The sequence below is a fragment of the Aspergillus nidulans genome, chromosome VI (assembly GCF_000011425.1).
Source record: "Aspergillus nidulans FGSC A4 chromosome VI".
NCBI lineage: Eukaryota > Fungi > Ascomycota > Eurotiomycetes > Eurotiales > Aspergillaceae > Aspergillus > Aspergillus nidulans.
This window is the reverse complement of record NC_066262.1, coordinates 2,740,395-2,765,453: the sequence shown is the minus strand read 5'-3', so window position 1 is coordinate 2,765,453 and position 25,059 is coordinate 2,740,395. Positions and strand designations below refer to the sequence as shown.

General features: G+C 50.5%; 12 protein-coding genes across 12 annotated transcripts, besides 1 other annotated feature; 7 read left to right on the top strand and 5 right to left on the bottom strand.

The window, feature by feature from the left end:
- Positions 1 to 25,059: part of a sequence feature (contig 1.49 342..206454(-1)) that runs on past both edges of the window.
- On the top strand, positions 422 to 1,133 carry ANIA_02784 (cupin domain-containing protein; the record flags this gene model as incomplete). The annotated part of the gene is made up of 4 exons (XM_655296.1): positions 422 to 571; positions 630 to 687; positions 738 to 907; positions 972 to 1,133. 4 exons carry the CDS (start codon positions 422 to 424, stop codon positions 1,131 to 1,133), a joined length of 540 nt encoding a protein of 179 aa, XP_660388.1.
- ANIA_02785 (uncharacterized protein) lies at positions 2,097 to 4,142 on the top strand (the record flags this gene model as incomplete). Its single annotated transcript, XM_655297.1, has 4 exons — positions 2,097 to 2,161; positions 2,213 to 2,324; positions 2,380 to 2,531; positions 2,669 to 4,142. The coding sequence occupies 4 exons, from the start codon at positions 2,097 to 2,099 to the stop codon at positions 4,140 to 4,142; spliced, it is 1,803 nt and encodes a 600-aa protein (XP_660389.1).
- ANIA_11366 (uncharacterized protein) lies at positions 4,973 to 5,344 on the bottom strand (the record flags this gene model as incomplete). Its single annotated transcript, XM_050612642.1, has 2 exons — positions 4,973 to 5,100; positions 5,245 to 5,344. 2 exons carry the CDS (start codon positions 5,342 to 5,344, stop codon positions 4,973 to 4,975), a joined length of 228 nt encoding a protein of 75 aa, XP_050468541.1.
- ANIA_02786 (NAD(P)/FAD-dependent oxidoreductase) lies at positions 5,798 to 7,137 on the top strand (the record flags this gene model as incomplete). Its single annotated transcript, XM_655298.1, has 2 exons — positions 5,798 to 6,882; positions 6,936 to 7,137. The coding sequence occupies 2 exons, from the start codon at positions 5,798 to 5,800 to the stop codon at positions 7,135 to 7,137; spliced, it is 1,287 nt and encodes a 428-aa protein (XP_660390.1).
- On the top strand, positions 7,389 to 8,097 carry ANIA_02787 (uncharacterized protein; the record flags this gene model as incomplete). The annotated part of the gene is made up of 3 exons (XM_655299.1): positions 7,389 to 7,441; positions 7,527 to 7,652; positions 7,815 to 8,097. The coding sequence occupies 3 exons, from the start codon at positions 7,389 to 7,391 to the stop codon at positions 8,095 to 8,097; spliced, it is 462 nt and encodes a 153-aa protein (XP_660391.1).
- On the top strand, positions 8,339 to 9,374 carry ANIA_02788 (uncharacterized protein; the record flags this gene model as incomplete). The annotated part of the gene is made up of 3 exons (XM_655300.1): positions 8,339 to 8,557; positions 8,762 to 8,796; positions 8,885 to 9,374. 3 exons carry the CDS (start codon positions 8,339 to 8,341, stop codon positions 9,372 to 9,374), a joined length of 744 nt encoding a protein of 247 aa, XP_660392.1.
- On the bottom strand, positions 10,367 to 11,683 carry ANIA_02789 (uncharacterized protein; the record flags this gene model as incomplete). Its single annotated transcript, XM_655301.1, has 4 exons — positions 10,367 to 10,618; positions 10,686 to 11,195; positions 11,275 to 11,385; positions 11,570 to 11,683. The coding sequence occupies 4 exons, from the start codon at positions 11,681 to 11,683 to the stop codon at positions 10,367 to 10,369; spliced, it is 987 nt and encodes a 328-aa protein (XP_660393.1).
- Positions 12,063 to 13,316, bottom strand: ANIA_02790 (uncharacterized protein; the record flags this gene model as incomplete). Its single annotated transcript, XM_655302.1, has 2 exons — positions 12,063 to 12,980; positions 13,044 to 13,316. The coding sequence occupies 2 exons, from the start codon at positions 13,314 to 13,316 to the stop codon at positions 12,063 to 12,065; spliced, it is 1,191 nt and encodes a 396-aa protein (XP_660394.1).
- Positions 15,334 to 15,800, top strand: ANIA_02791 (uncharacterized protein; the record flags this gene model as incomplete). The annotated part of the gene is made up of 2 exons (XM_655303.1): positions 15,334 to 15,582; positions 15,714 to 15,800. 2 exons carry the CDS (start codon positions 15,334 to 15,336, stop codon positions 15,798 to 15,800), a joined length of 336 nt encoding a protein of 111 aa, XP_660395.1.
- On the bottom strand, positions 16,991 to 18,098 carry ANIA_02792 (uncharacterized protein; the record flags this gene model as incomplete). The annotated part of the gene is made up of 5 exons (XM_050612640.1): positions 16,991 to 17,254; positions 17,316 to 17,388; positions 17,438 to 17,531; positions 17,597 to 17,844; positions 17,930 to 18,098. 5 exons carry the CDS (start codon positions 18,096 to 18,098, stop codon positions 17,119 to 17,121), a joined length of 720 nt encoding a protein of 239 aa, XP_050468540.1. The 3' UTR covers positions 16,991 to 17,118.
- Positions 18,788 to 20,021, bottom strand: ANIA_02793 (3-isopropylmalate dehydrogenase B; the record flags this gene model as incomplete). The annotated part of the gene is made up of 3 exons (XM_655305.2): positions 18,788 to 19,008; positions 19,069 to 19,489; positions 19,547 to 20,021. The coding sequence occupies 3 exons, from the start codon at positions 20,019 to 20,021 to the stop codon at positions 18,792 to 18,794; spliced, it is 1,113 nt and encodes a 370-aa protein (XP_660397.1). The 3' UTR covers positions 18,788 to 18,791.
- ANIA_02794 (putative MFS sugar transporter) lies at positions 23,040 to 24,942 on the top strand (the record flags this gene model as incomplete). The annotated part of the gene is made up of 3 exons (XM_050612639.1): positions 23,040 to 23,819; positions 23,878 to 24,084; positions 24,165 to 24,942. Exons 1-3 carry the CDS (start codon positions 23,575 to 23,577, stop codon positions 24,940 to 24,942), a joined length of 1,230 nt encoding a protein of 409 aa, XP_050468539.1. The 5' UTR covers positions 23,040 to 23,574.

The window sequence follows — 25,059 nt, the reverse complement described above, 5'->3', positions numbered from 1 at the left end:
GGGCTTCTTGTCTTCAAAAGGTTCCGCCATGTTAAGTTGTCAGGCTCAGGTTATGCAATGAGTAGATGTATGATGTAGTGCAGCACGATTAGTACGCATGGTGGCCCCTCTGGGTAATTTAACATCCATCCATGATGTCTGTAATCAAACATGAGCTTCTGACCTATCTTCCCCGCACACTCTGCTTCTCTATCAAGATAGTGGCATGGCAGATAGGCAGATTTACTCCCTTCCTGGCTTCCTAACAGTCGGCATCGTATTAGGGCCGGGGAGCCAGCCGATGCAAGCGGGGAGCTTCCGGAGACCGAGACTTCCGAGGTTATTCTCCACTCTCACCTTCATGAACTCACGAATAGCAGTTTTCCGCAGAGACCCTCGAGGCTCAGAATCGATCTGCTCGAATTCGTTATCTTTATACGTCATGCCGTCCGTTGATACCTACTTTCTCCTGCCTACTCCCTATGCACCGAACAGTCAGCTTCCAGTCCTCCACTACCGGAACGTCCTTCCTTCTCCTCTAACTGAGGAAACTGTAACTCGGTTTCTGACGGCAAATCAGTGGGAAAAGAGAGTAAGCGATCGCTTGGTGTGAGGGTTTGCAGTAGACAGGCCCTTACGTATAACTACAGGGAACTTGGGGTCACATCCCCATCCGCCACTTTCATCCCAATAGCCACGAGTGCTATGGTACTTACAGCCTTCTATTTAACATTCTTAAAGCTTCTAAAAAAGCCTAGGCATATTCCGCGGCTCCTCCAAACTCCTCCTTGGCGCGGGTGGCGGCGATACAGCCGCCGGCCTCGAGCTCTCAGTTCAGGCTGGGGACGTGATTGTCCTTCCAGCGGGCACTGCACACAGCTGCGTTGAGAGTAGTGAGAATTATCAATATATTGGTGTTTATCCTCAGGTATGTGACAGTATCATTCGAACGTAGAACAATTGGCAGGGTGGTAGCTGAGTGGATGTCTTAGGGCTGTCCACGGTGGAGAAATGAGATGGGAAACAGGCCGATCGACCTGCCTTTGCTCCGCGAGGAAACAGAGATGGTAGAAATGCCCGAGGCAGACCCTGTTTATGGGACTGGAGGGCCATTGTTGGCGCTGTGGAAGAAGAATTGCAAGGCAAAGCTATAGTTGTATTCCTTTTAATAGGCTAACGAAAAGAGACGTTGGCAACGGGTTATGAATTAGTCCCACATAATAGACTAGGCAGCCCTATAGTATTTATAGTCTAGCACTTGGCAGATGATACTTTTGTTCTCAATGGGTGATCTATTTTGAATCCGGTCGAACTCGGCAGTGCAGCTCTGCATATTTACTCGCCACTCTTACACCGTATCCGGTATCTCTGGGAATATCTAACGGCTAGAAATCCCCATTCAAGCAGCCTCATTTGCTGCCTTGTTTATGTCTCAACGGGTTAGTCAGTCAACTTGAAGATAAAGGTCATCCTAATCGCCCCCCGCTCATCTTCAGTCGGTGCTCCAGACGTCAGCACACCCACCACAACCTCAACGGTCATACACTCAAGTACGACAGAACCGGCGGCAATCTGAAACTACACCCTATATTGATGATTTGCGTTTTGTTAGCCGCTTATGAAACCTCGGCTTTTCGCGCAATCAATTATTCAATACAAGCTGATTTTTGGCATGCCCAGAGTGATGAGGCTCATCCTATCAGCAGCGTCTGAAAACCACTGCTACTAGACGCACCGCTAGAAACAACAGACAAGTGAGTGGGGGACATACTGAGGTGCGAACCTCTTACGGGTATTCTTGGTGGTTTGGGGTTGGTTCCATGAGCCGGGGAGCGGACAAAGACTGAGGCAATCTGGGTTGATAGTTGGGACGATTACATCGATTCAAGTGTAGCGCTCCTTACTTTGCAGCTCTAGTAGTTATGATCCTCTGATGACCTGGACTACCTGTGTGTGAGATATTTCCAATATCTTACCCTGCGCTTGTAGGTCTATGTCATGTGACTTTATGCTTTGTCTAATACGGCAATTGTACTATTGCTTAGTAATAAAAGCTCGGCTCAGTTCCGGATCCAGATGATCTTCTGTATCGAGCTCTCTGCCAACAAGAAGTGATCATGCACTGTTCAATGGACATGTCAAGGCCTCCAAAGCGGATTCGTCAAGCGTGCGAGCAATGCCGGTAAGATCGTCTCGATGTGCGGGCTTTGCTTTGTCAACTAACACCGAGTAGGCGAAAGAAATCGCGGTGTCCCGGCGAACGGCCGAATTGCTCGTCCTGCCTAAGGCTGGGTCAGATTTGCGAATATTCTGGCGATGAGGAGGCGGATTATGCTAGGAAGATGGTACGTCGGTTTTATTTTGCCTGGGCACTTCATGTTTAATGATCTTGATGCGTAGGAGCAACGAATCGAGGGCATCGAAGGCAAGATCGATGCGTTAATGGCCTGTTTAAGTAACCAGAACCAGCCATTTCCCTCGCCGATGACCACGTTCCAGCCGAGGCAACCAAGTTCTGAGCCGCCTTCAGGGATATCTGCTACTCCGTCTGCGTGAGACGATCGTGATCCGCCCTGGTTATTCACAGCTGACTCTAGATGTGAAGCCAAAAGGGCCCAGTGCCTCCGAATGCGATACAGCTCTTCCATATTTACTGCAACTTCCAGCCGCTGCCGATTTTCCATCATAGGTCGTTCTTCGCCAATGAAAACCGGGACCAGGAGCTCATTTTGGCCATGAAAGCCCTGGGGCTGCGTTTCAGGGGCAACGGCATAGCGGACCCGGGAATAGACCGGCAAATCAGAGACTGGACTGAACAGTCAAGACAGGTGGTGATGGCCCGCGTGGCAGAAGGGTCTACGGAGCTCTCGACGCTACAGACTTTATGCATCCTGACTCTGATCGACCACACTGCGGGACACACGTTGAGGGCGGGAGCAAATATCCGGCTAGCCGTCTATATACTCCAAAACCTGCGATTTGGAAGTACCGAATTCACCAATCTGGAGGATGAGCAGGATGAGCGCGTGCTTTTACGCTGGAGTTTTCACATGCTAGCAAGCCTCATCGGCGAGCCAACTCCGGGACCTAGCTTGAGGACTGCCTACAACGGGAATAGTGCTTCAACTGCAAACGATATTGGGATTGTGGGATGTGCCATCCAACTTAGCGAAGTGTGGGGATTGGCCCAGAACTACGCAGTCACTGCCATCACGTCCGATGCTCCTCCTCCTTGGGCACCTCATTCTGACTACTCGCGGATCACGTTCCGACATACAGAGTTCGAGAGCGTCACGCCGTTAAGATATCGACTTCACGAGACCCGATTGGATGAGCTGACTGGGGCAGACCTGCATCGGCAAAGGGACTTCTGGGCTCACTGTCTGTTTTTCCAGCTGGTTTTCCACGCGATACCTTGCCTTCTCAATCATCCCCTTTTGCTCTCGGCCCGGCTGCGGAATTTCCGTCTTACCATGCCGCAGTCCTTCTTACAGCACTCTTATGAACAGATCACTCTGCACGCCGGCTGGGTCTTACATTTTATCGAGTTGCTAGAAAGCAAGAACTACGAAGTCTCCGATCCTACAATCGGACAAGCAGTTGTCATTGTGGCTACAATCTACCTTCAACATAGTTTTGTCGAGGACATCTTTTTTCGCGAGAAAGCCCAATCTGGATACGACAAATGCCTCGTCTTCCTTAAAAGGATGGCTCTTCGATGGCCAAATATCAAAAGACAGGTCGACAACCTGGGCAAATTGCGAAATAGTATCTCCGCCGGGGAGGTGCAGAATTCGCGCCAGACGTGGTCAGTGAATGTCCACTTGCTTCGAGATATCCTGGTCGCCGCGCCGCCGAAACAAACTGCGGCAAGCATTATGGGGCCTGGCCTAGCCACGGATTGTGCACTTCAGACAGACTCAACCACTCCAGATCCTGATTTTGGGCTAATAGGGTCTGCGGGAATCTCAGGTCACAAAACAGTTGCAAGGAACCTAGTCACGTACTATCCACCTGAGCAGGTGCTACAACCGACGCCCCCAGACTTGTCCGCGTTACTCGGAGAGCCCGGGCTGGCTGTGACAGGCTCAGCTACAGCATTCCTACAGCCGCAGGACTACGCACGGTTCATTGATAATTGGTTGAATCTTCCTCCTGCATAGTTGCGATCGGGTTTTAATGACAAGCCATCAATTGCTATCCTACTACCAAGCTAAATCGCTACTATCAACCTGACAGTCGATCTTCCGGTAGAGCTCCATGTCCTCATCAAGCTTGCTCGGCATACTCAAGACCGGCATTGCAGGTCATATCTCCCTACCCTGTTTCTCCTCTGCACGATGGCTCACGACCAAGTCTTTGACGTTTTGCTGGAAGAACAGTGGTCCCTTCTCATGCTCGGGATGGAGTTTCCCGTTTATATACACCCCAGTGTTCAGATTCCTTTGCGCCGCATTGCACAGATCCTTGTCTTCTTTCAAAACCTGTTTGCAGATACTGTCAATTTTGTGGAAGTCTTCGTCTGGGGCGTTTATATGTTGGTACACTTCATACTGCATGTGCGATCGCGATGCTGTGATGGGGACACACCGCATCAGATAGAAGAGGTGTGGTGACACCGTCATGCAGGCATCGGAAAGTAAAGGTGCTGATTATCCCCATGTCCTCATGATCCGGTCTATCTGTGTTTGTAATGCTGGCTATGCCCAGCTTTGGTTTACACCCAGTACTTTCCAAGGTCGGTATATTGCACGATACCGGGATGGCCAGTCGGACCCGGATAGCACTGACCATCGGCCATCGTTTCACAGGGATGGTAGACCAACCAACCTCGTTATAGTCATCTGCCAATGTCTTCCAGCTATAGTCACCCCTCATATCCCATGCGTGATCGAACCGGTACTGCGAGAAATCAAACGGCTTCAGCCGGGGCTGCTCATCCACACCAGCAGAGTCATCCTCCCTTCGCACGGACGGTGTCTCCAAGGTTCACTCAGATGAAACCCAGCTTATCGATCTGGACGTGGATCGGGAACAGGCCGCTTTTCTCTTTGTCAAAGCCGTCCAGTTCCTGGTATCGAGGGGCATTAGCGAGCTTGCCGTTTATTCCAGACGACCAGCCTATAACATCAACACTGAACTCACACCTGATGCAGGGAGGCCTACCGTGATACTTGCAGGCAAGGATGTTAACCGAGCCAGCGTCCTCCTCCACCAACGGGTATGCACGATGCCTGCAGACATTATGGAAATCGTTTATCTTACCTTGAGGGTCTAGAATGAGGAGAGAGAGAAGACTCCCTCCTGCAGCTGGAGGTAACTTCTTGTCTCGGTGAACCTTGGCCGGTGCGAGACGAGCATCCATTTCTTTGATAAAATGGCGCGGCGCTCAAGACTGTACATGGCGTCCAAACGGTACCAAGATGATGGAAGACTCGGCAGCGCAGCATTATAGCTGGGCTTGGATTGTCGATATGTGAAGAAGCGGTTCATGGCAGCAGCAGAGGGACAGATGAGATGACGGTAGAATCACTTCATCCCCCAGCGAGTGCTTTACCTTCGTCATTAACCTTACCGCTTATATCCCGTATGAGGATCTTTAACTACCTGCAATCTCCTCATTTTTGGCCGTTTTGGAGTAAGTGATAACGCTGACAAGCCTCCCCTCATCGGCGGACGGAACGCGCCCCGGATCCGCTGGAACGGAGTATACCCGCCGGGGAGTGTTCCGGATAGCTACCTTGAAAGCCCAGCCTTTCTAATTTCTTCAGTCACCTCTGCTTCTATCGTGGATAACAGCCTATTTGTTATCTTCAGAATGGCCAACCAGAAAACAGACTCGATTTTGGTTATCGGTGCGGGGGTCTTCGGCCTCTCAACAGCCCTCGAGCTGACCAAGAGAGGATACACCAACATCACCGTTCTCGACCGTCATGTCCCTCCCGTGGTCGATGGAAGCAGTGTTGACATTTCCCGGATTATTCGCGCAGATTATGCCGACCCTATCTACGCGCAGATGGCCCTGGAGGCCTACAAGGGCTGGAAGAGAACATATGCCGACTTCTACCACGAGTCCGGGTTCATCATGCTTTCAGAGACAGCGTCCAACCAGTACATTGAGAAGTCGAAAAAGAACATTGTCGAAAAAGGTGGTCATATCGACGAGTTCTCCAACGTCTCGCAGATGCGCGCCCTTTACCCAGGCATCGAAGCCGATCTTCCCTCGGCTCAGGGGTACCACAATCCTAGAGGAGGATGGGCGGACGCAGTAGGCAGCATTGGCCGTCTGGCTACGGAATGCAGCGTTGCAGGTGTCTCCTTCATCACCGGCCGTCGAGGGACAGTCCACTCACTGCGCCGATCCTCTGATCGTGTCGTCGGCGTCAACCTAGCGGACGGAGCATACCTCCTCGCTTCCCAGGTCATTCTCGCTATCGGCGCGTGGTCAAACCGCCTCGTCGACCTCTCCCATACTGCATCCTCGTCTGGACAACCAGTCGGCTTTATTCAACTCACCCCGGCTGAAGCGGCCAAGTTTGCGAACACACCTGTCTTGATCAATATGACGACGGGCGTCTTCTCTTTCCCGCCTACTCCCGGAACAAACATCCTCAAGCTCGCTCGCCACGGCTACGGCTTCGCGACTGAAGTTCAGTCCGAAGCAACGGGACGCATCATTTCTGGACCCAGACGAGATTCTAGTAACGCGGCTTCCGGCTACGTGCCTGATGATGCAGACGCTGCACTCCGCGGTGGGCTGAAGGACCTTTTCCCCAGTTTGGGTGATCGGCCTTGGTTGAATCGCCGGCTGTGCTGGTACACCGATACGCCAAATGGGGACTTTATCATTGATCGGCATCCGACGCTGAATGGGCTTTTTGTCGCTACAGGCGGTTCAGGACAGTACGTCTATTCCGCAACGACTGCTAACCAGATGAGGTGCTAAAATCTAACAGTGCATTCAAATTTCTCCCCGTGCTGGGAAAATACGTCATTGATTGCTTCGAGAACTGCGCATCCAGCGAACTTCGCCAGAAATGGCGCCTGAAGGCACCGGAGAAGGAATCTGCCCAGGGCCCAGTGGTTATGTCTGGAGATGGGAGCCGGGGAGGACCGCCTCTCCGCAAGCTGTCGGTGTTGGAGCAGTCGAAGCTATGAGAATAACGGTAGCTGCCTAGACCAAGCAGGAAGTATAGAGAGCCATTAAAGAACTACACACAAGGATTAAACTATTATTTCTTATCGAACTTGGAGACGGAGAGTGATCCGGGCCACTCTCCGCACAGTGATTGAATGCCTGATATGAGAGATAGGATAGACAGAGATAAATAGACACTTGAGTCAGAAGCAAGAAGAACCCACCCATGGCTACCGTATATTACATTGTATCAGAAGTATAGATAGTGATCATGACCGAAACTCAGCCTTCCAAGCGCTTCCGCGTCACGATCATCAGCGCCAGGTATGTCTTTACTGTTCTGTCCTCTCCTCGCCTTCCCTCTCCATCTCACCCGCACATCCACAATGCCTTTCTAACAAGGTATCAGAGTCTCCGGTATCCTCATGAAAGACAAGATCCTTCAGCAGGACTATTTTAGTCAGCACGTCGATTTTCACATCTATGGAAAAACACCCGAAGTTGGCGGGACCTGGTTCGAGAACCGCTATCGGGGGTGCGCATGCGACGTCCCCAGCCACATTACCAGTACTCATTCGCGCCAAATACTGATTGGTCGAGGCTGTATGTCCACCACTGCTTCGACTTCTTTCCCTTTCAAAGGGTTGAGGTGGTGTCTTTGTCTTCGGGCGCTAATAAAATGCGTATGCTGGGGTAGTTACGCAACATCCTTGGAGATCCAATCATACCTCAAAGCAGTCGCTCAGAATTACAATCTCAATCCTCGCATTAGTCTCAACAGCCGTGTTGAGCATGCATTATGGGATCAAGACCGCGGGATCTGGCGTGTGGATATTGCGAACTATGGGATTATCGAAAGTCAGATCCTCATCAACGCCGGTGGAATCCTCAATAATCCGCAGATGCCTGGTCTCCGGGGCATGGATACTTTCAACGGCCCAATACTGCATACAGCGGCCTGGGACCACACATTGATCTAGCCGGGAAACGAGCAACGATTATCGGCGCCGATGCGAGCGCTGTCCAGCTTCTACCAGAAATCTGGGAAGTTGTGGACCATGTCGATATCTACATACGTACCCCATCGTGGATATCTCCTCTTGTTGCTTTGCCGGAAGGCGATGACAAGAGACATGTCTACACTGAGACAGAGAAGCGGTATTTCAAGTCTGATAAGGAGGCCTACCTGGCAATGCGGAAGGGACTTGAGGATCAGTCAACATGATGTTCAGCGCTTTAATGAAAGAGTCACCGGGGCAGCAGAGACTCCGGGCGCGGTTTGAAGGGTGGATGAAGGAGCTCAGTCGAGATAAAGCCCTCCAAGAGAAACTGATTTCAAAGTTTGAGGCTGGCTGCCAAAGAGTCCATCCCGGGGAAGAATACCTGATCGCTCTGCAGCAGGATAACGTACGGCCTGTTTTCGATCCAATACGTGAGGTCGTGAGAGACGGAGTCGTCCTGGAAGACGGATCAATGAACCCAGCCGAGATACTGAAGCAGCAACTGGGTTCAATACTTCCTTCCGGCCACAGTTCCCTATAATAGGCGCTGATGGTGTGAATATGCAGGATCTATGGCAGACAAACCCAGTCTCGTACTTTGGCCTCGCGGGGTCCGGGTCCCCCAATTATCTTATGTTCCTAGGGCCAAATACGCCATCTCGAATGGGAGCTTGATAGGTACGTTCGGTCTCTCCTCTGCTTCACGCGCCCCATCTGCTGCATTTATTGGCACTGTCTCGTGAGTGTAGGCCCCTTGAAGCAACAGCCGACTATATACGCGTATGCTCCGCAAAACCGTCCGCCAACAGATCCAATCCTTCTCCATGAGACTGGACGCGCAAACAGAGTTCGATGCCCATACTCAGTCGTACATGTCAAGCATGATCTGGACGGGGACATGTCGCAGCTGGTACAAGAACAGTACCACTGGCAAAATCACGGCGCTGTGGCCTGGCAGCTCGCTGCAATATATGCAGACCCTTGCGGAGGATCGGTGGGAGGACTTCCATTTCACGTACAGAGGCAACCGGTTTGCCTACTGGGAGAAAGGCCTTTCGTGGGTGGAGAACCAGGACATAGACTGTCTCGGGAGGGAGGAGAGGAAGGCCAGGGAAGCAAGTACAGTGCCCAAGGTGGGAGGGGATCTGGGCTATTATGTTGTGGATGGAGAGGCGCTGTCTTCTCTGGATATTAAGTCTCTGGATATGGATGGGGACTCAAACGAAGATGACTTAAATGCGATGGCTAGACTATGAAGCACAGATGGAACAAAATATGATGCGCATACAGTCTTAGCCCTTGGGAGCATTCCATTTGTTGCACAAGACAACCAACGCAACGAGCGTTCACGCAACACAGCAGACGCAGCATTTCCCCAGCCCACCAGCGGAGTCAGCTGTGGTTACAGTAGTACGGCAACGCTATCCGTCTCAGTCTCCTTCTTCAAATCTACATCGTCAATAGAAGTGGCCGTCGGCACATCCGCATCAGGAATTAATTCATCCCAATGTAACTCTGGCGCGTCCGGCGCATTCGTAGTCTAATTCTCGAGGTAATCTGTCAATGGTATAGAACACCTGCCGGTTGCCACCATGAAATAGTCTCCAGATAGACATTTGTCCAGCGCGTCGCCTGTTTCGTCTCCGCGACCAAGTCTAGACGCTGAGGTTATGTCATACAAGCTTTGATGTATGTTGGGAGAGAACATAGTGACGTGGAATTAAATCAGCGGCAAGGAGGACGCACTGAAGTTCTGAGGTTTGCTTCGGGTGTGAACTGGGTTGTAAAGTATTGGCTTATGATAAAGTGAGCCGAGTTGGATATGATGCAAAGAGAGAACGAGCTCACCAAGCGTGGGGGAGCTAACGAAACATCTATCCCGACGTTTTCATCTTTCTCTTTACTTTACTTTGTATCCCCTCTTTCTACGAGAAATCGAGGTCTTGAGACTGCCCAGAGATGCCAGCCCGGGCTCGCCCTCCCCGTATACCCATTATACGATGAAATGGAGTGCGCGGACGAGCTTTTGCACAATTAATGTGGCCAACAGAGAATCCAGCCGCATTTCAGTATTCAGTACTAGAGGATTCAGGCCTCTTGATATTGTATCTGCGCGCGTTAAACCAAGTCTACGGAATCTTGAAGTGGCAGAGCATCCCTATCATTTCTGGATAGCCACAACAGAAAGACTACCTAAGCAGGTAAAGCAAATCATCACAGCGTCACTCCATCAATCACAGGGCAGGCCTCAGACTCCAGCAAAAGTCAGTAGATCCTCGAGCCGCTCACTGTCCACCTCCTCCCACCCGTCTTCTTGCGCGCCACCACCAGCAAACCAGTTCGCCTGGCTGGTATCTTCTTTCAATACCCACTGCAGCCACTTCACAGCGGCATCACCAAATGCTCCTCCCTCGGGCTCAGCGTAGGTCCCCAGGTGTCCGACGGGGTAGTTTCCTACCCACTTTGGCACGCCAGTTAGAGCGGCATAGTCGGCCATGCCCTGTACCAAACAATCCATTAGTGTCTTCATAACAATGAATGGGGAGTTTACGAAAGAAAGAACATACATTTTTATAGGCGATATCCTTCTTCCCACCAAGGAAATAGAAAACGGGCTTCTTGACGTCTTTAATGGTATCCGGATCCTCATTAGGCAGCCCCAAGAGCCCTCCAAAGAACCCTAAGTCCAGGAAGCCAGAGTTGAAAATCCCCAGGTACCTCACCCGTTCATCATCGCGCATCTGGTACGCCTCAAGTCCGCCGCAACTCTGGCCGGCAACTGCAATTCTGCTCCTATCAATAGCCCTGTGCTTTGCTGTTTTGTTGGTGTTCGTCTCAATCCAGTCAAGCGCGTCTCTCATCAGCTGCACGTCAGTTGTTCCGTGTCCATCCGGCGCCCCTGAGGCGATAGCAAGAAAACCGTATGAGGCGATGTTGGTGAGAAAGTTGCCAAAGAGCGTCCCGTTCGCGGAACAGGCGCCGTTGCCCCAGATCAGCGCTGGTAAGGTGGTGTTGCTAGGTAAGTAGCGAGGCATGTAAATCGTGTGGTTTGGCAAGCTCGGGTCGATGGAATACGACTGCACGTTAAGATGATTGTCTTGTTAGATAGACTGGGCTTCAGGAATGAACATATTAGAAGAGAAAGGAGAAACATACGGCGTCATAGGGCCCATTGCCTGCTGCTAGACAGAGGGTTGTATGAACAATGCAGATGAGCGCTGGGATATGCCACTTCGTCATGGTTGTGGTTAATGGGTGTAGAGGTACCTGAGACTAAAAGAGTAGGCATGTCAACTGGAACATAAAAAAGTGACAGGCGGAGTCATTCCTATTCTTATGACTGTCCAGACTGTTGGAAAATGCCGCTCTTGTCGTAAGGTAGATCTTCGCACCTCGGTCTGGCTCCCAGTTGAGACAGCTTTTGTCGTCGGCAGATGGGACAACCGCATACGTTCGCATTATCCGGAAATAAGAAGTGCTCTATCGGTACTGCATGCTCGGCATATCTGAGACTTCCAAGACGTTCGACCTTGCGCGTGATTTGAAAAGGCACAGATTGGTCCATTTCTTGAGACAATTAGACCGAGGAAACACGGCAGATGTTCGGGACAAGAACTCTCACAGGCTGGTTTAATCTCGGTAGTTCAGACAACTTCTTACAAAGCCAGAGCCAGCTTTTATACATTGTTTGTGACTAAAAAGAAAATTGGCCTTCCCTCATTTAACGGGCTTCCTGGTGTTGGCCCTGAGAAGCAGCAATATCGAGTTATGTAGACCTTTGTTCGGGAAGGTACAAACTCTTAGAAACTGTACCGATGAACACACGAAGCTGTTGGCAGGGAGAACGAGTAATATAAACAAGAGAGTATAATAGCAAGGAACCAGGGGAAGTATCTCGAGTGGAATTCAACAGTCAACATTCACGCTCGTACTACAACAGGCCTTCATAGCTCGAGATAAGCCATGCCCATCGCAGCCGGTCCCACACCAAGCGCTTTCAGAGAATAGTGCTGAACCTGCTGGTTCTTTTCAATATCAAAGACCGTGATAGCTGCATCCGTAGTGCCATTTCCAGGAGACAGCGCATAAACAAGCCTGTCCACGACGACGAGATCCACGAGACCAGGATCATGGTTAAATAGACTGGTAATTCGCAAAATTCTCGCATCGACAGCATCCAGCTCGACAAGCCGGTTGACAGCAACATCCGTTACGAAGATACTGTTTGTCTCGGCTGAGTACGCTGCCCAGCAGGTCGCTGTTTGGCCGGGAATTATAGTCTTGGCCACTAACCCGGCTTCGTGAGTCGACCTGTTGACGGACAAAACCGCAGCCCCAAATCCAGGATCCGTCACAAGGATAGTGTCCGACGAGGGGATGATGGCCGAGCCGAAGAGAAGACCGGTGCCGTTGGGCGAGCTCCGGGTGTCTTCCCTTGACAGGGTAGGAGGTGTCTCAGGCGAATCGCCATAAAGAACTGGGAAAACGGAGAGATGGCCCGTATTGTTCGCAGTTCCGTCCCCCTTAACCGTGGCATAGAGGACAGATTCATCGGCAGAGAAGAGGACCTGAGATACAGTATTTGCTGGCCCAACTGGCGGCGTACTCTGGCCAAGCTCGAACGGGCGTAGGTCGTCGAAACTCCCTAGACCATGCTTGTCATACGTCGTGCAAGATACACCGGCCATAGTTCCCGTTGTTCCAACACAAACTAGACGGCCTTTCACCGATACAGCAACAGTGTTGGGGAAATCGCCCGGGATTTTGGCGGGCTCGCCGACGAGGGTGAGCTTCGATAGACTGGTTTTGTCGTGTCTCAGCATGCTCAGTGTATTGCATCCGGGATTAACCGCGAAGATATACTTATAGAACGATAACCTGTCAGTACTTGGCAGATATAGGTAACAGGGTCACGGGCGATCTACCTCTTCTGTTACGGCCACTGCGCCTTGACTAAAGAGCGAGTCTGGACCTGCGAGCTGTCCATCATTCAGAAGTGCTCTCTCTCCAGTTCCGCCTGTCAGAGTAGCCTGGGCATCTCCAAGGAGCCCATTCTTGTGAATTGGGACTCCAACAATCGCATTCTCGGCGTTGTTGGTGAGGAGGTAGATTGCCTTGCTGGGATATGACGCAGGATGGGAATCGACAGTCAATGCCAGTACTGAGAAAAAGAAGCAAAAAATAGGGTTGAGGCGCATCTTGATTCAATAAAATGCAGGTAGTACGTGATACTTCGGTATTGCGATGATCTCTATTGTAGTGAAAAAAATATCACCCATGGTAGTCTTCTCCTGCCCTTATATAGTAATTTCCAGCTTGTTTCCAATTTTTCGTACTCCAGAATTTCTCAGATCAACAATCAAATTATCCCCTAACAGGCACTGTGTTGATTCCTCATCATCACATTCATAGCCTTCTTCAAGCCACTTGTACGGCTAAGCGCCCGGCTCCGCCGCTCGCCCTTCTTCGCCGTCTGTATCGGCTTAGGGCTGACTGGCGCTAACCGTAACTCGTAATTCTTGATGACGAGATGAGGTGATCAACGCGAACTTGGCACTGGAACCTAGGATGCAATACAAAGATCGTCTATACCATAACTTTGTTGCGGTCAACGCTTTGGACCTGTGACCTCTGATGGGCCTTTACAGGCTGCCACTGGCGACAAACCTGGACCAGTCATCTTTGTTGAAGCAGCACAAGTTAGTCTTAACATTTCTAGGTGTACGTACCTAGATACTTACTGGTAGACCTTATTAATGTAGCCGGTGCAACCGAATTTGACGTACGTCGTTTCGGACCAAAGCCGCGCGGTGACGAGTGCTAGAATTTCCTGGATTGAAATCAAGGGATAGTGGAACCTATCTGAAAAGCAATCCTTCCACATTGACCTGTACGCTTTTGAGAGAAAAGAGGCGTCGTTTGGTCGAAGTCTTCGACGGCCACAAGAGCAAGGCAGGCAGCAAGACAGTACAAACTTTAAGGCAACAAAGCTTCGATGACTAATATTCCCCAATCAGAGGCTTGCTTTTTAGTATATCAAGCGCTCGTCCTTGTCACCACCTTCAACTTTTGATATCGCATGTCACCATCAGACCTGATACTTCACGCAGTCAACCTTTCCTTAATGTGAGCAGCATGAACTACGGCAGGATACACCGAATTAAATCTTGGAGCGGACGACGATTCAGGCTCAGAGGGCTTCAAATTGTGCACTGGAAGTGGATTTATTCGATATCACGGCACACTCTCTTCGATACAAGACGTCATTTTGAGATTAGGCATCGTTATGGACACCTAGCTGGCCGTGAGTTAGTTCTTTGCATAGACCGTTATTTATGAACATAGTACTCCGAGAATACAGGAAATTCAGGTCTTTTATGACGCGCTTGCAGGAATATTTCGTCTAAATAAAATGATACTTTGCCACGCTTTGTCTCTAGATAGGAGTGCCCGCCGTCCAAACTCATGTTTTCGTGATATTCTTCCCAAAGACAGAAAAGCCACAAACGAGCTGTCCAACTTGTCATCATCTCAGCCGTTAAGTATGTACGATGGTGACATCCGGAAGCTTGAGCGCATTTACTGCTGTCCTGAGCGGAGGAAGCGCATCGAGGACGGTGACTTTGCTATGGATTCACAGTAGGATACGTGGAGCGTCTGCTGTGAAGAGGGTCTTTGGATTGGCGAATGCTATGGGCAGGACCATATATAACAGTGTCGTTGGGTCTCAGCTACTGGGCGGTGGCTGAAGTTATATGGATGAACAGCAACCGCGATAATAAGGATTGTTGTGAGAACTTATGCTCTAGTAGTCTATGATCATGCTGGTGTTCTTGGAGTATCCTCCTCCCTTTTGCATAAAACGGAAACAAAGATCCATGGAATGTCATTCTAATACAGCAGACTCAGGCAGGCAGAGCTTGGCTTGCAGCAGACTGCCGTCTGCTGCCTGCACTGCGCTGGTATCTTCTGCTCTCATGCCTACCCCCACTCTTCTAACCTCGCCGAGCTTCAGCTCCCCCGAGCACTAAAGGGCGCGAACCTAGTACTCTACTCCGTCTTCAAATCCCTCAACCTCGACGTCGAAGTCCTTCCCATCTAGAGAAGGATGGACTGAACTGCGACGAAAATCCCCAGCTGGGTATCACAGGCAGAGTCCCTCACAATGAATAGGACAGCCAAGGACGCGGATATCACCGGCGTCACCGTTTTTATATGGAAGAATACGAGTATGGCCATGAAGGGGCGCTCCAGAAGTTTCTCGAGAACGGCCGAAAACCTCAACCGACCTACGTGGAACTTCTACCGCCAGCGTCAGCTGCTGAGCATGCAGATCTGGACCGACGCTGGAAGCTCCTCATGCTGTCGCGTCGCGTGAGCGGCATGCAAGACCTCTTGGAATCCACCGCGGGCGCGAATCTAGCCATCAAGGAGGATAGATTGCTTAAGCGGACGGGTGCCCAGGTTGGAATATCACGTCATACTTACGGGATATCTGATTGCGATTCTGAAGATGGCATTGACAGGGTACACTCTATCAAGTCTTGCAGTCGGACTTCTTTTCAAATATATATGCAACTAACTTGTCCTCTTAGTTTACCCAAACTATCTGGCCCGTGCACTATCTCCCTAATATCACCTGGATAACGGAGCCAAAGCATGAGAAAATGGCATTTAGTTAGATTGCGTACGGGAATGAGGCCTCTATTGGCACGAGGTACTCATGTGCGGCCATACTTGCTGTGGTTCCGCCGGCTGGGCAAAGGATTGGGACTATTCGCGAGAACTATCCCTTGTTGGTTTGCCTCAGGCTGGTGGAATGGGACTGATTGTTATCTAGGGGAATAACACAAGCAAGGTGGTGGGGTCCTGGGCTTTTTAGACACAAGAGGCCTGTCATCTTGCTTGGAATGCAAGCTATAGTAAAGTTGCTCCTGCTGATGCCTGAGGCCGGAATCGCCACCACAACAATGACGAAATATATCCTCTAGTTCATTTTCGGCTATGTCCCGCTTCGAATAACCAGTACTACACAATGCATCCATGATCTAGCTAGATCATAGATCTTTGGCATGTTAGAAAAAAAAAAGTAAGAAACAACGAAAACTAGTGAGATCGTATATTTATATTTTCGCTGGACCTGCAAATTCCTGCGCATATACGTAAGACAAATTACACTAGTTGAGCTCTACTTAGATGGGTGGCTTATTAGTTGGACTCCAACAAGTTTCCATGGTCTAGTGGTTAGGACGGCGGTCTCATACTATGTATGACAGCTCCTATCTAAAGGAGTTGGAAATCCGCAAGCACGAGTTCGATTCTCGTTGGAAGCACTTCAATTTTTTTTCCTATCTTTCATTCCCTTTCGGTTGTGCGTGCGTGGAATGGTGGTGGGGTGGTGGTGGAGCGGGTGGGGATGCCATGGCAAAGGGTGCTAATGAACCACATAGTGGCAGAATAGGGCTGCATGAATATTTATATGAGTCGAATGTCTAAGTTTATCTATTAGGAGGGTTAAACGTGCTAGTCAACTGGATCTTTATAGTACTCAGCCATACACGTACCTTCCAAGGTTTCGACATTAGTATGCCAGTATGCCTTATGGTCATATAAGAGCGACAGTATCATGCGTGGCGACACAGCGTATTATGTGTAAGGGGTACTTTCATGTCATGTCCCTAGAAGTGGGCGCCAAATAGATGATATATGCTGGCATTGGCAATGCTTAATTTACTTCCCTGGGTTTATGGCTTTACTAGAAGGTATACATCTTTCACCGTTTCTACCAGGAGCTCATGAACGATTATAGTAGAGTCCTGTATGAATGCATACAAGTTCAAATGGCAAATGCCATCCGGTCTCCCAAAACAGGGTATCATTGCAGGAAGCCAAGTTCCGTCAATACTACAGTCTATAGTACAATACAGTAGCCATCCAAAAACGGAAATATTGTATACAAAAGAGTAGAAAGGAGTAAATCGTAACCTCGTAACGTGTTATTTATGCCGCCGTTGGCTCGGGACTGTTGTGTCCTTCCTTATCGACCACAATACTGCCGTCTTCCTGACTACGGCCGTACTTCGACATTGGACCGTACTTGTCGTCGTGCTTCTGGGACATGAAGAGGACGATTGTACTAAAAAAAAGTATCAGTCACATACCCGCATGGCAGCGAGAATTTAAAGGAATAGATATACCTAATAACGCAAAATACCCACCCAGGCCAGGCAAGAACAACAGCGGCAATTACTTTGGGGTTATCTCGGTATGCTGGTCTGCGTCAGAATATGGCAGGAAGGGCACGGGCATGATAACGCACTGTAAGAGGGTTTCTTCGAGAACTCCAATCTATACGTCTGCGCAGTGTCGCGATCTGTTCCTGTAACGACGGCATCATGTAGAGCGCCGATACACTAAGAATTGCGGTGATTATCAGTACCATCGCGCGCGGTAGATCAATAATTAAACAACGGCTCACCGTGATAGTCAGCGCCGAGCTCAGCATCATAACAGTAACGACTACTGCCGAAATCTTCCAACTGATTCGTACATGTTTGCACTCGTGCCTCTCCGGCCAGAAGAGGTCAAAAAAGAACGCTGCACCAAATATAAACGCCACTGCAACCCCCACAAAGACGTTGTACGAGAACGCGCCAATAAAGCTGTTGTTGTGGATTTTCACACCCGGGTGCTGGCCTTGAATGTAGCTTTGTTGATCGAGGTAGTCTGCACGAAAGCGCCCAAAGAAGTCAGTACTGTCTAGGCAAAGCGATTGTGGAAAGGATAGGTGTTTGCGGAGAGAAACCTGTACCTGAAAAAGCAGCCGTCCCGACGGATTCTGAGCAGACGCAGAGGATCATTGCAAGCTGATAGACAACCATCTTTGTTCGACGGAGATGGTACGCCCGGTTGAGCATGTTGGCAGATCTAAACTTGCTGAAACAAATCTCATGGAGATCGAGGCCCCAGATGACGGTCATCTTGGCCGGTCGAAGAATATTGGATTGTACTGAAAAGCCGGAGACGAGTGAAAGGAGAGATGAGGAGAAGATTGGTTGAATAGATCTATAAGAGAGGTGATGGAGGCGATAAAGGCGATGGAGACGGTCATCATATAGAAGTACAAATAGGGGACCGACGTCCAGCGTTTGGACTCAGCATGACGGATGGACAACTGATAGCGACGTAGTAGTGCAGAAAAGAGGGGGCTTGCACTGTGATTTGGCAAAAAAAAGGAACCATGATGAATTCGTCCCAGGGATTCTGCTCAGGGCAACTGTTTTGCAAGATCTGAGATGAGGTCATGGTGGGTAATCCCGGTGATGTCATCGCGTAAGGAGTATAGAATACGAGACGATCAACAACGGATGTATCATCACCATCTTAAATTTAGTGTCTTACAGGGACTCATGATATTGCAGAGAATGCCGATATTGGGTGGGATAGCTCTGCTTAAATAAAGTGGTGACTATAGCGACTGGCACAACAGCAGATATTATACCTACCCGGTTGGGCGACAGTGGATATATGGGCAGATCTCCAGAGCTTTCAAGCTCATGCCAAGCTCCTTACCACGAGGCTTCAATGATTGGACGCCATCATCCTCTATTTCATACGGTGAAGTCACTGCCCAGCCATCGCCAGCTTAGCTAACTGCTCCCAACTAGACCAGATCAGAGCTCTCCCTTCAACGCCGCAACAACCGCATCGCCAAACTCTCTAGTTCCCGTCGAACCTCCAAGATCAGATGTTCGAATTCCCTTATCGAGAACAGTGCGTACTGCAGCCTCAATCTGCCGCGCCTCGGCCTCCATGTTGAACGAGTACCGGAACATCAGCGCAACGCAGAGGATCATCGCTGTCGGGTTGGCGATGTTCTTACCGGCAATTCTATCATACATTATGGTGAGCAACGAGTGAAGGGATAGTAGTGGGTTGGGAATGACCTACGTCGGGGCAGACCCATGCGTCGGCTCATAGAGCCCATGTACCTTCCTCTGCTCTCCCGGCTTGGGTAAACCATCCAAGCTCGCGCTAGGCAGGACACCCAGCGTTCCGACCAGAGAGCCTGCCTGGTCGGATACCATATCGCCAAAGGTATTGTCCGCCAAGATGACGCCGTTCAGAGCGCGCGGGTTCGTGGCCATGATTAAGGACGCCGAATCAGCAAGCTGGTGGACAAGCTTCACCTGCGGGTATTCCTCGCTCATGGTCTTTTCGACAACCCGGCGCCAGAGACGCGACGAGGCCAGCACGTTGGCTTTGTCGAGAGAGATCACAGGCCAGGGAGGATCGTGTCGCAGCGCGAGCTCCGCCGAGAGTCGAGTAATCCGCTGTATTTCGGAGGCTGAGTAGCCCCATTCGTCCATTGCTGGTATCATCAATATATAAACCACTCAAGTCACCGTAAGTATAGGTAAGAACGAACCATAATCGTCTTCTTCAACCTTCTTCCCAAAGTATGCGCCTCCACAATTTTCCCTCACGACCACGAAGTCGACCCCCTCTATAACATCCTGCCTGAAGGGGCTGAAGTCTCTGGCGATCTCCCTGCTTGGGCTATCAACGGAACACGGTCTCAGATTTGCATAAATGTCCATAGCCTTCCGTACCTGGAGCAGCCCTCCCTCGGGTCCGTCGAGTCCGCGTCGGATATGGTCCCACTTTGGGCCTCCAACGGCAGCGAAGAGGACTGCATCAGAGGATACGGCAGCATCGAGGACAGCCTGCGTCACCGATTTGCCGTGGGTGTCGATGCTACAGCCACCGATAAGTTCCGTCTGGGTCCTGAATCTGACGGTGGATGTGTTGAAAAGGGAGAGGATCTTGGTGGCTTCGGCCATAACTTCAGGCCCAATCCCGTCGCCGGGGAGGACGAGGATGTTGTATGACTTCTCTGACATGATGTTTCTAGAGCTACCGTGTAGGGGTACTGGCAGAAAGTGACTTGAGACTTGAGACGAACGACAATCCGTATCTTTATACAACAGGCCGGAGTCGGAGAGTAGGCCGAAATGCGGGGAAGTACACCCACGGATTATCCCCGATATCGCTATCTCGGTCGTATTCCCTATGTTCTCTACCTCCATAGGCTCTCAGGCTCAGGTCACGGATAAATACTGATCTGAGTCTTCGGAGAACAGCGGGGTGGCATATAGTCTTGATGGAAGGCTCATGGCAAAGTAATGCAAGCGTGTGCTGGTCAAGCTGGTAAAACTGGCAGGAGATTTTGGAACAAGGGCAAGATTGCACAATATTTATGGCTAGATTTTACATAAACAGTGAACTGAATCCATGTATGTCTCTTATGTCATTGGACATGCCAATAGGGATGTCGAGAATGAAAAAGGAAATAAATGACAAGGACGAGATTCGATCCCGAGTTAGTTAGGTAGCCTTAATATCAAGGCTTCAATATGCCTCTAACTTAAGTTACCACGACTCTCCTAGATGGAGAGATGATTTTGTCTCTTTTCTCTGTCCAATTCACGCTCACCACTACTACTCCGATAATTCTGAAGAAAAAACCATCTAAGGGTCAGTCGGGGACGACTTTCGCCAACAGCTAGAGGTTGTAAGATATACCAACGTCCTGCTGAGAATTTAATGTGACTATGTGAACCACCATGTCCCTTCAACCAGCGTAATGCGCTTATTGCAGACCGTCATCCTGTGCTGTTGTCAATAAGTTTCCTACGCGGAGAATCTGCAGCTGTCAATCGCAACGTCTAATCGCAGTGCTTAACATGGTACCGCACATCCCACTTGAAGCGAAAGCGGGCTGGCCTGGGCATGGACGCCACCTACGTACCAACTAGTCTAAAGTGAGTCTTGTCCCGTCTCCAAACCAAGAAATCACGCGCCCATCACACTTCCCTTGGCTCCCGACTTGGCCAGGCACGGGCCGCGAAAGCTTGGTGACACCGCGATACCATCCCAACACTCGGCGAGCCGATGAAACCGGGTTGAGCTGGATGCATACTCATGCTACCTAGCTAGCCGGTTGATGTTGGTTGTCCTGGGTGGGGCATCCCCTGCTCTATTTAGAATACGGCGTTAAAGCTGAGAAGGCTTTGTGGTGGTGGTGGTGATGATGATGATGATGATGATGATGATGATGATGATGATGATGATGATGATGATGATGATGATGATGATGATGATGATGATGATGATGATGATGTTCGAGGCTGAAATAGACACCCTTGCTCTTGTTCTGCGATTGCGGTTTTACTGAGTAATCTGTTTACTCCGAGCAATCTGTGAGTTGATTATCTGGTTATGCCATATGATCTATGCAAGCCCTCTGAAGAGCCCGAAAATGCATTGTACGGCAAACCCCTAGTGAATGTCGGGACGACGCGCTCTTGGCTTATTCGTGAATAGATCGAGCCGACATCAAGAGGGCATTAGAGGGCATCAAGAGCCAAGGTTTCTGGCGTATACAGTTTTACTGGGCAAGGAAGTGCTATACAGCACCTCAATCCACGACGTTCTTGTCCTTGGCGTGACGCTCAAGGACGGGAAGGTCCTGCCGGATCCCTACGACATCACGAGCCCCAGTCAACAAGTGAGATCGGGAGACCGATTAGCCGCCAGGCTAACAAAGACCGGGCTGCGCGGCCGAGCAGACTCGAGAGTTAGTAACAACCTTTGACAAACAAATAACGGAGCCACTCCTTGAGCCGCCATTACTCTGCAATCATAAACAACCATAAACAATATATAAGCTTGCAACAACGTCGGCCGACAACCGACCTGAGAATGGACTGACAGCCCAGAAATATCCCTTTTGGCGGCAGAACTTCGGGTGGCTGAAACAAGTGAGCGATCTCATCGTCAAGACACTACGAAAGTGGAAATGAAGTGGAATAACTTGCCCACGCTCATGCACGAGATCCACATACACCATGGGGTTCTGCCCCCGGACCTTGTCGCGTGTTGCTTGTCGCGTGCTGCGGTCTGGAGATGGATTCGACAAGCAGGGTGAATGAGCCATGCTGGAGTTCGTGGTGAGACGTCACCAGGTTAATGTCCGTTCATGCCATTCCTCGAATGACATGTCGACGAACATTCTTGGAATTTGCGGAATTCTAAACGTAAGCGAATCCCGTGGTCTTGGGGCAAGAGCCGATGAAAGACCGGGCCGGCGCAGCGCCAGCGCGGCCGCAGGCGGCCTGAGGTCAGCAGCCGAGCAGAGAAATCTCTTCGCCGGTCCCCGCCAAGTCTCCGGATTTCTCCGTATTTCGGTCCGAGTCATTGATTGCGGAGCCCCGGAAGTCCAACACTACAATGCCGCCTCGTCTATTGGCAGCCCGTATATTGAACAGCGCAAACTTAGCACATCCTCTAGATTCGCTGTCACCAGTCATTCAAGCCTTTCGTGCATCGTCGAAATTCTGGAATGTCAATCTTGCCCATGTTGAGCCGACGACGTCCCCGCACAGTCAGCATATGGCCCTGTCCGGTTCGACCAGTCCGGGGCCCTAATCTCCGCGCGGACGAATTCCGAGGGTGCTTGTATTTGGTTAAGATCCTCGCGCTAGTCCACCAAGCCTTCGCCAATTTTGTCAAGAATTCCGGCGCGCTTGAGCTAGTAAAGTATGTTCCAGGCGTTTCTGACCATTCACCGTTGGGCGATGGGACCTGAGGATTCGAGTCGTTTTTCGAAGCTGCCGCCTGTGACCTTGGAATCGCCCACACGACGTGGGCCGATAACAACGTGCCTGAGACGGCGTCTGGCCTGACCTGGGACTGCAGTGATGCGTGCTGACTGACGAGTGATGGTGTTGATGGCCGGGCATAAATACATGGGATTGTTCGCTGTACCACACTATTCGCCCCCGCTCTTCTTCTACTCCTGTCTCGCCATACAATTTTTTTTTCTTTTCGATTTTCTCTTATTTTTCTCTCAGCCTAACCAGATTTCTTCGCATACTCACACCGGTTAGCTAGCCGACATGGCTGAGCCCGAGAAGACAGAACTCGAGGCTCTCGAAGTCGTGCGCGAGCGTGCCCAAGATGCCGACGCCTTCATTGACGAGATGGAGCAAAAGCTCGAGGCCACCGGCGGCCTCGAGACTGGCTTCTTCCAGATCCAGTTCAAGGACCCTAAACACTTCACCTGGTTACTTGTTGCCTTCGCCAGTATGGGTGGTCTGCTTTCAGGCATCGACCAGAGTACCATTTCCGGAGCGAACTTGTACCTTCCTAAAGACCTGCACTTGGATGCAAGGCAGAACAGTCTGGTCAACTCAGGGATGCCGCTGGGCGCTGTTGGTGGTGCTTTGATTCTGTCGCCTTGCAACGAGTACCTTGGACGAAAATGGTCGATTATTATCTCGTTGATTCTATATACTATTGGTGCTGCGCTCGAGGCGGGGTCAATTAACTATGGTGGGTTTGATTTTCATCTCTGGTCCTATATGACGGCTGGCTGACGGGGCTTACCTAGGCATGATGGTCGCTGCTCGTGTTATCCTCGGCGTCGGTGTCGGTCTCGAGGGCGGTACTGTCCCCGTCTATGTTGCGGAGACCGTCGAGCGCCGCATTCGCGGTAATCTGGTTTCGCTGTACCAGTTCAACATCGCGCTCGGAGAGGTCCTCGGATATGCCATCTCTGCCATGTTCCTGCGCGTTCCTGGTAACTGGCGGTATATCCTTGGCTCATCGCTTGTCTTCTCTACTATCATGTTTGTTGGGTACGTCGAACCATATCTGCAAATTCATACGAAGTCTTGCTGACCCCTTGTCTCGTAGAATGCTCTTTCTCCCCGAGAGTCCCCGTTTCCTCGTCCATCAAGGCAAAACCCTCGACGCATACAAAGTCTGGAAGCGGATTCGCGGTATTCAGACCGTTGAAGCCCGCGACGAGTTCTTCGTCATGACGGCTTCCGTCCGTCAGGAAGAGAATGAGGTCCATGAAGGCGCCCACAACAAGCGCTTCCCCTGGATGGATTTCTTCACGTAAGCACCTCCGTCGGCCCTTGGCGCTCTTTCCGCCCACCATAACCGTCCTGATTCGCACCATACTGACATGTCTACAGCGTCCCGCGCGCCCGCCGCTCCCTCATTTACGCCAATATCATGATTATCCTTGGGCAGATGACGGGTATCAATGCCATCATGTACTACATGAGTGTGCTTATGAACCAAATCGGTTTCAACGAGGAAAATGCAAACTATATGTCCCTCGTTGGTGGCGGCTCCTTGTTGCTCGGAACGATCCCCGCCATTTTCCTCATGGAGTCTTTCGGCCGCCGCTTTTGGGCCATTGTTACGCTCCCCGGATTCTTCATCGGTCTTGTTCTCATTGGCGCTAGTTATCAGGTCGACCTCAAGACGGACCTTATGACCGTCGAAGCCCTCTATCTTACCGGTCTCATCGTCTACCAGGGATTTTTCGGCTGCTACGCCTGTCTCACCTGGGTCGTTCCATCGGAAGTATACCCAACATACCTCCGCAGCTACGGGATGACAACCTCTGACGCCCTCCTCTTCCTTATGTCCTTCATCGTGACATACAACTTCACGGCCATGCAAGAAGCCATGGGCAAGACGGGTCTGAGTCTGGGATTCTACGGTGGCATTGCGGCCGTCGGCTGGGTGTATCAGGTGTTCTTTATGCCCGAGACCAAAGACAAAACGCTTGAGGAGATTGAGGAGGTGTTTTCGAGGCCCACCATGGATATTGTGCGTGAGAACTGGGCAGGTGTTAAAGAGACGTGTGGGAACTTGGCCCGAGGAAACTTCAGGAAAGTCTTTGCTGAGCAGACGAAGCGACGGAGGAGTGTGCATGAGACTGAGTTGAAGGGCTTAGCGTAGGCTGGAAAATTCGATATATGAATGTTATCTGAAGGTGATGACCTGGGTTTGTAAGGGCATGAAATACCTATTATTATGGACTGCTGGATTTGTTTACTCATGGAGATTTTATACAAT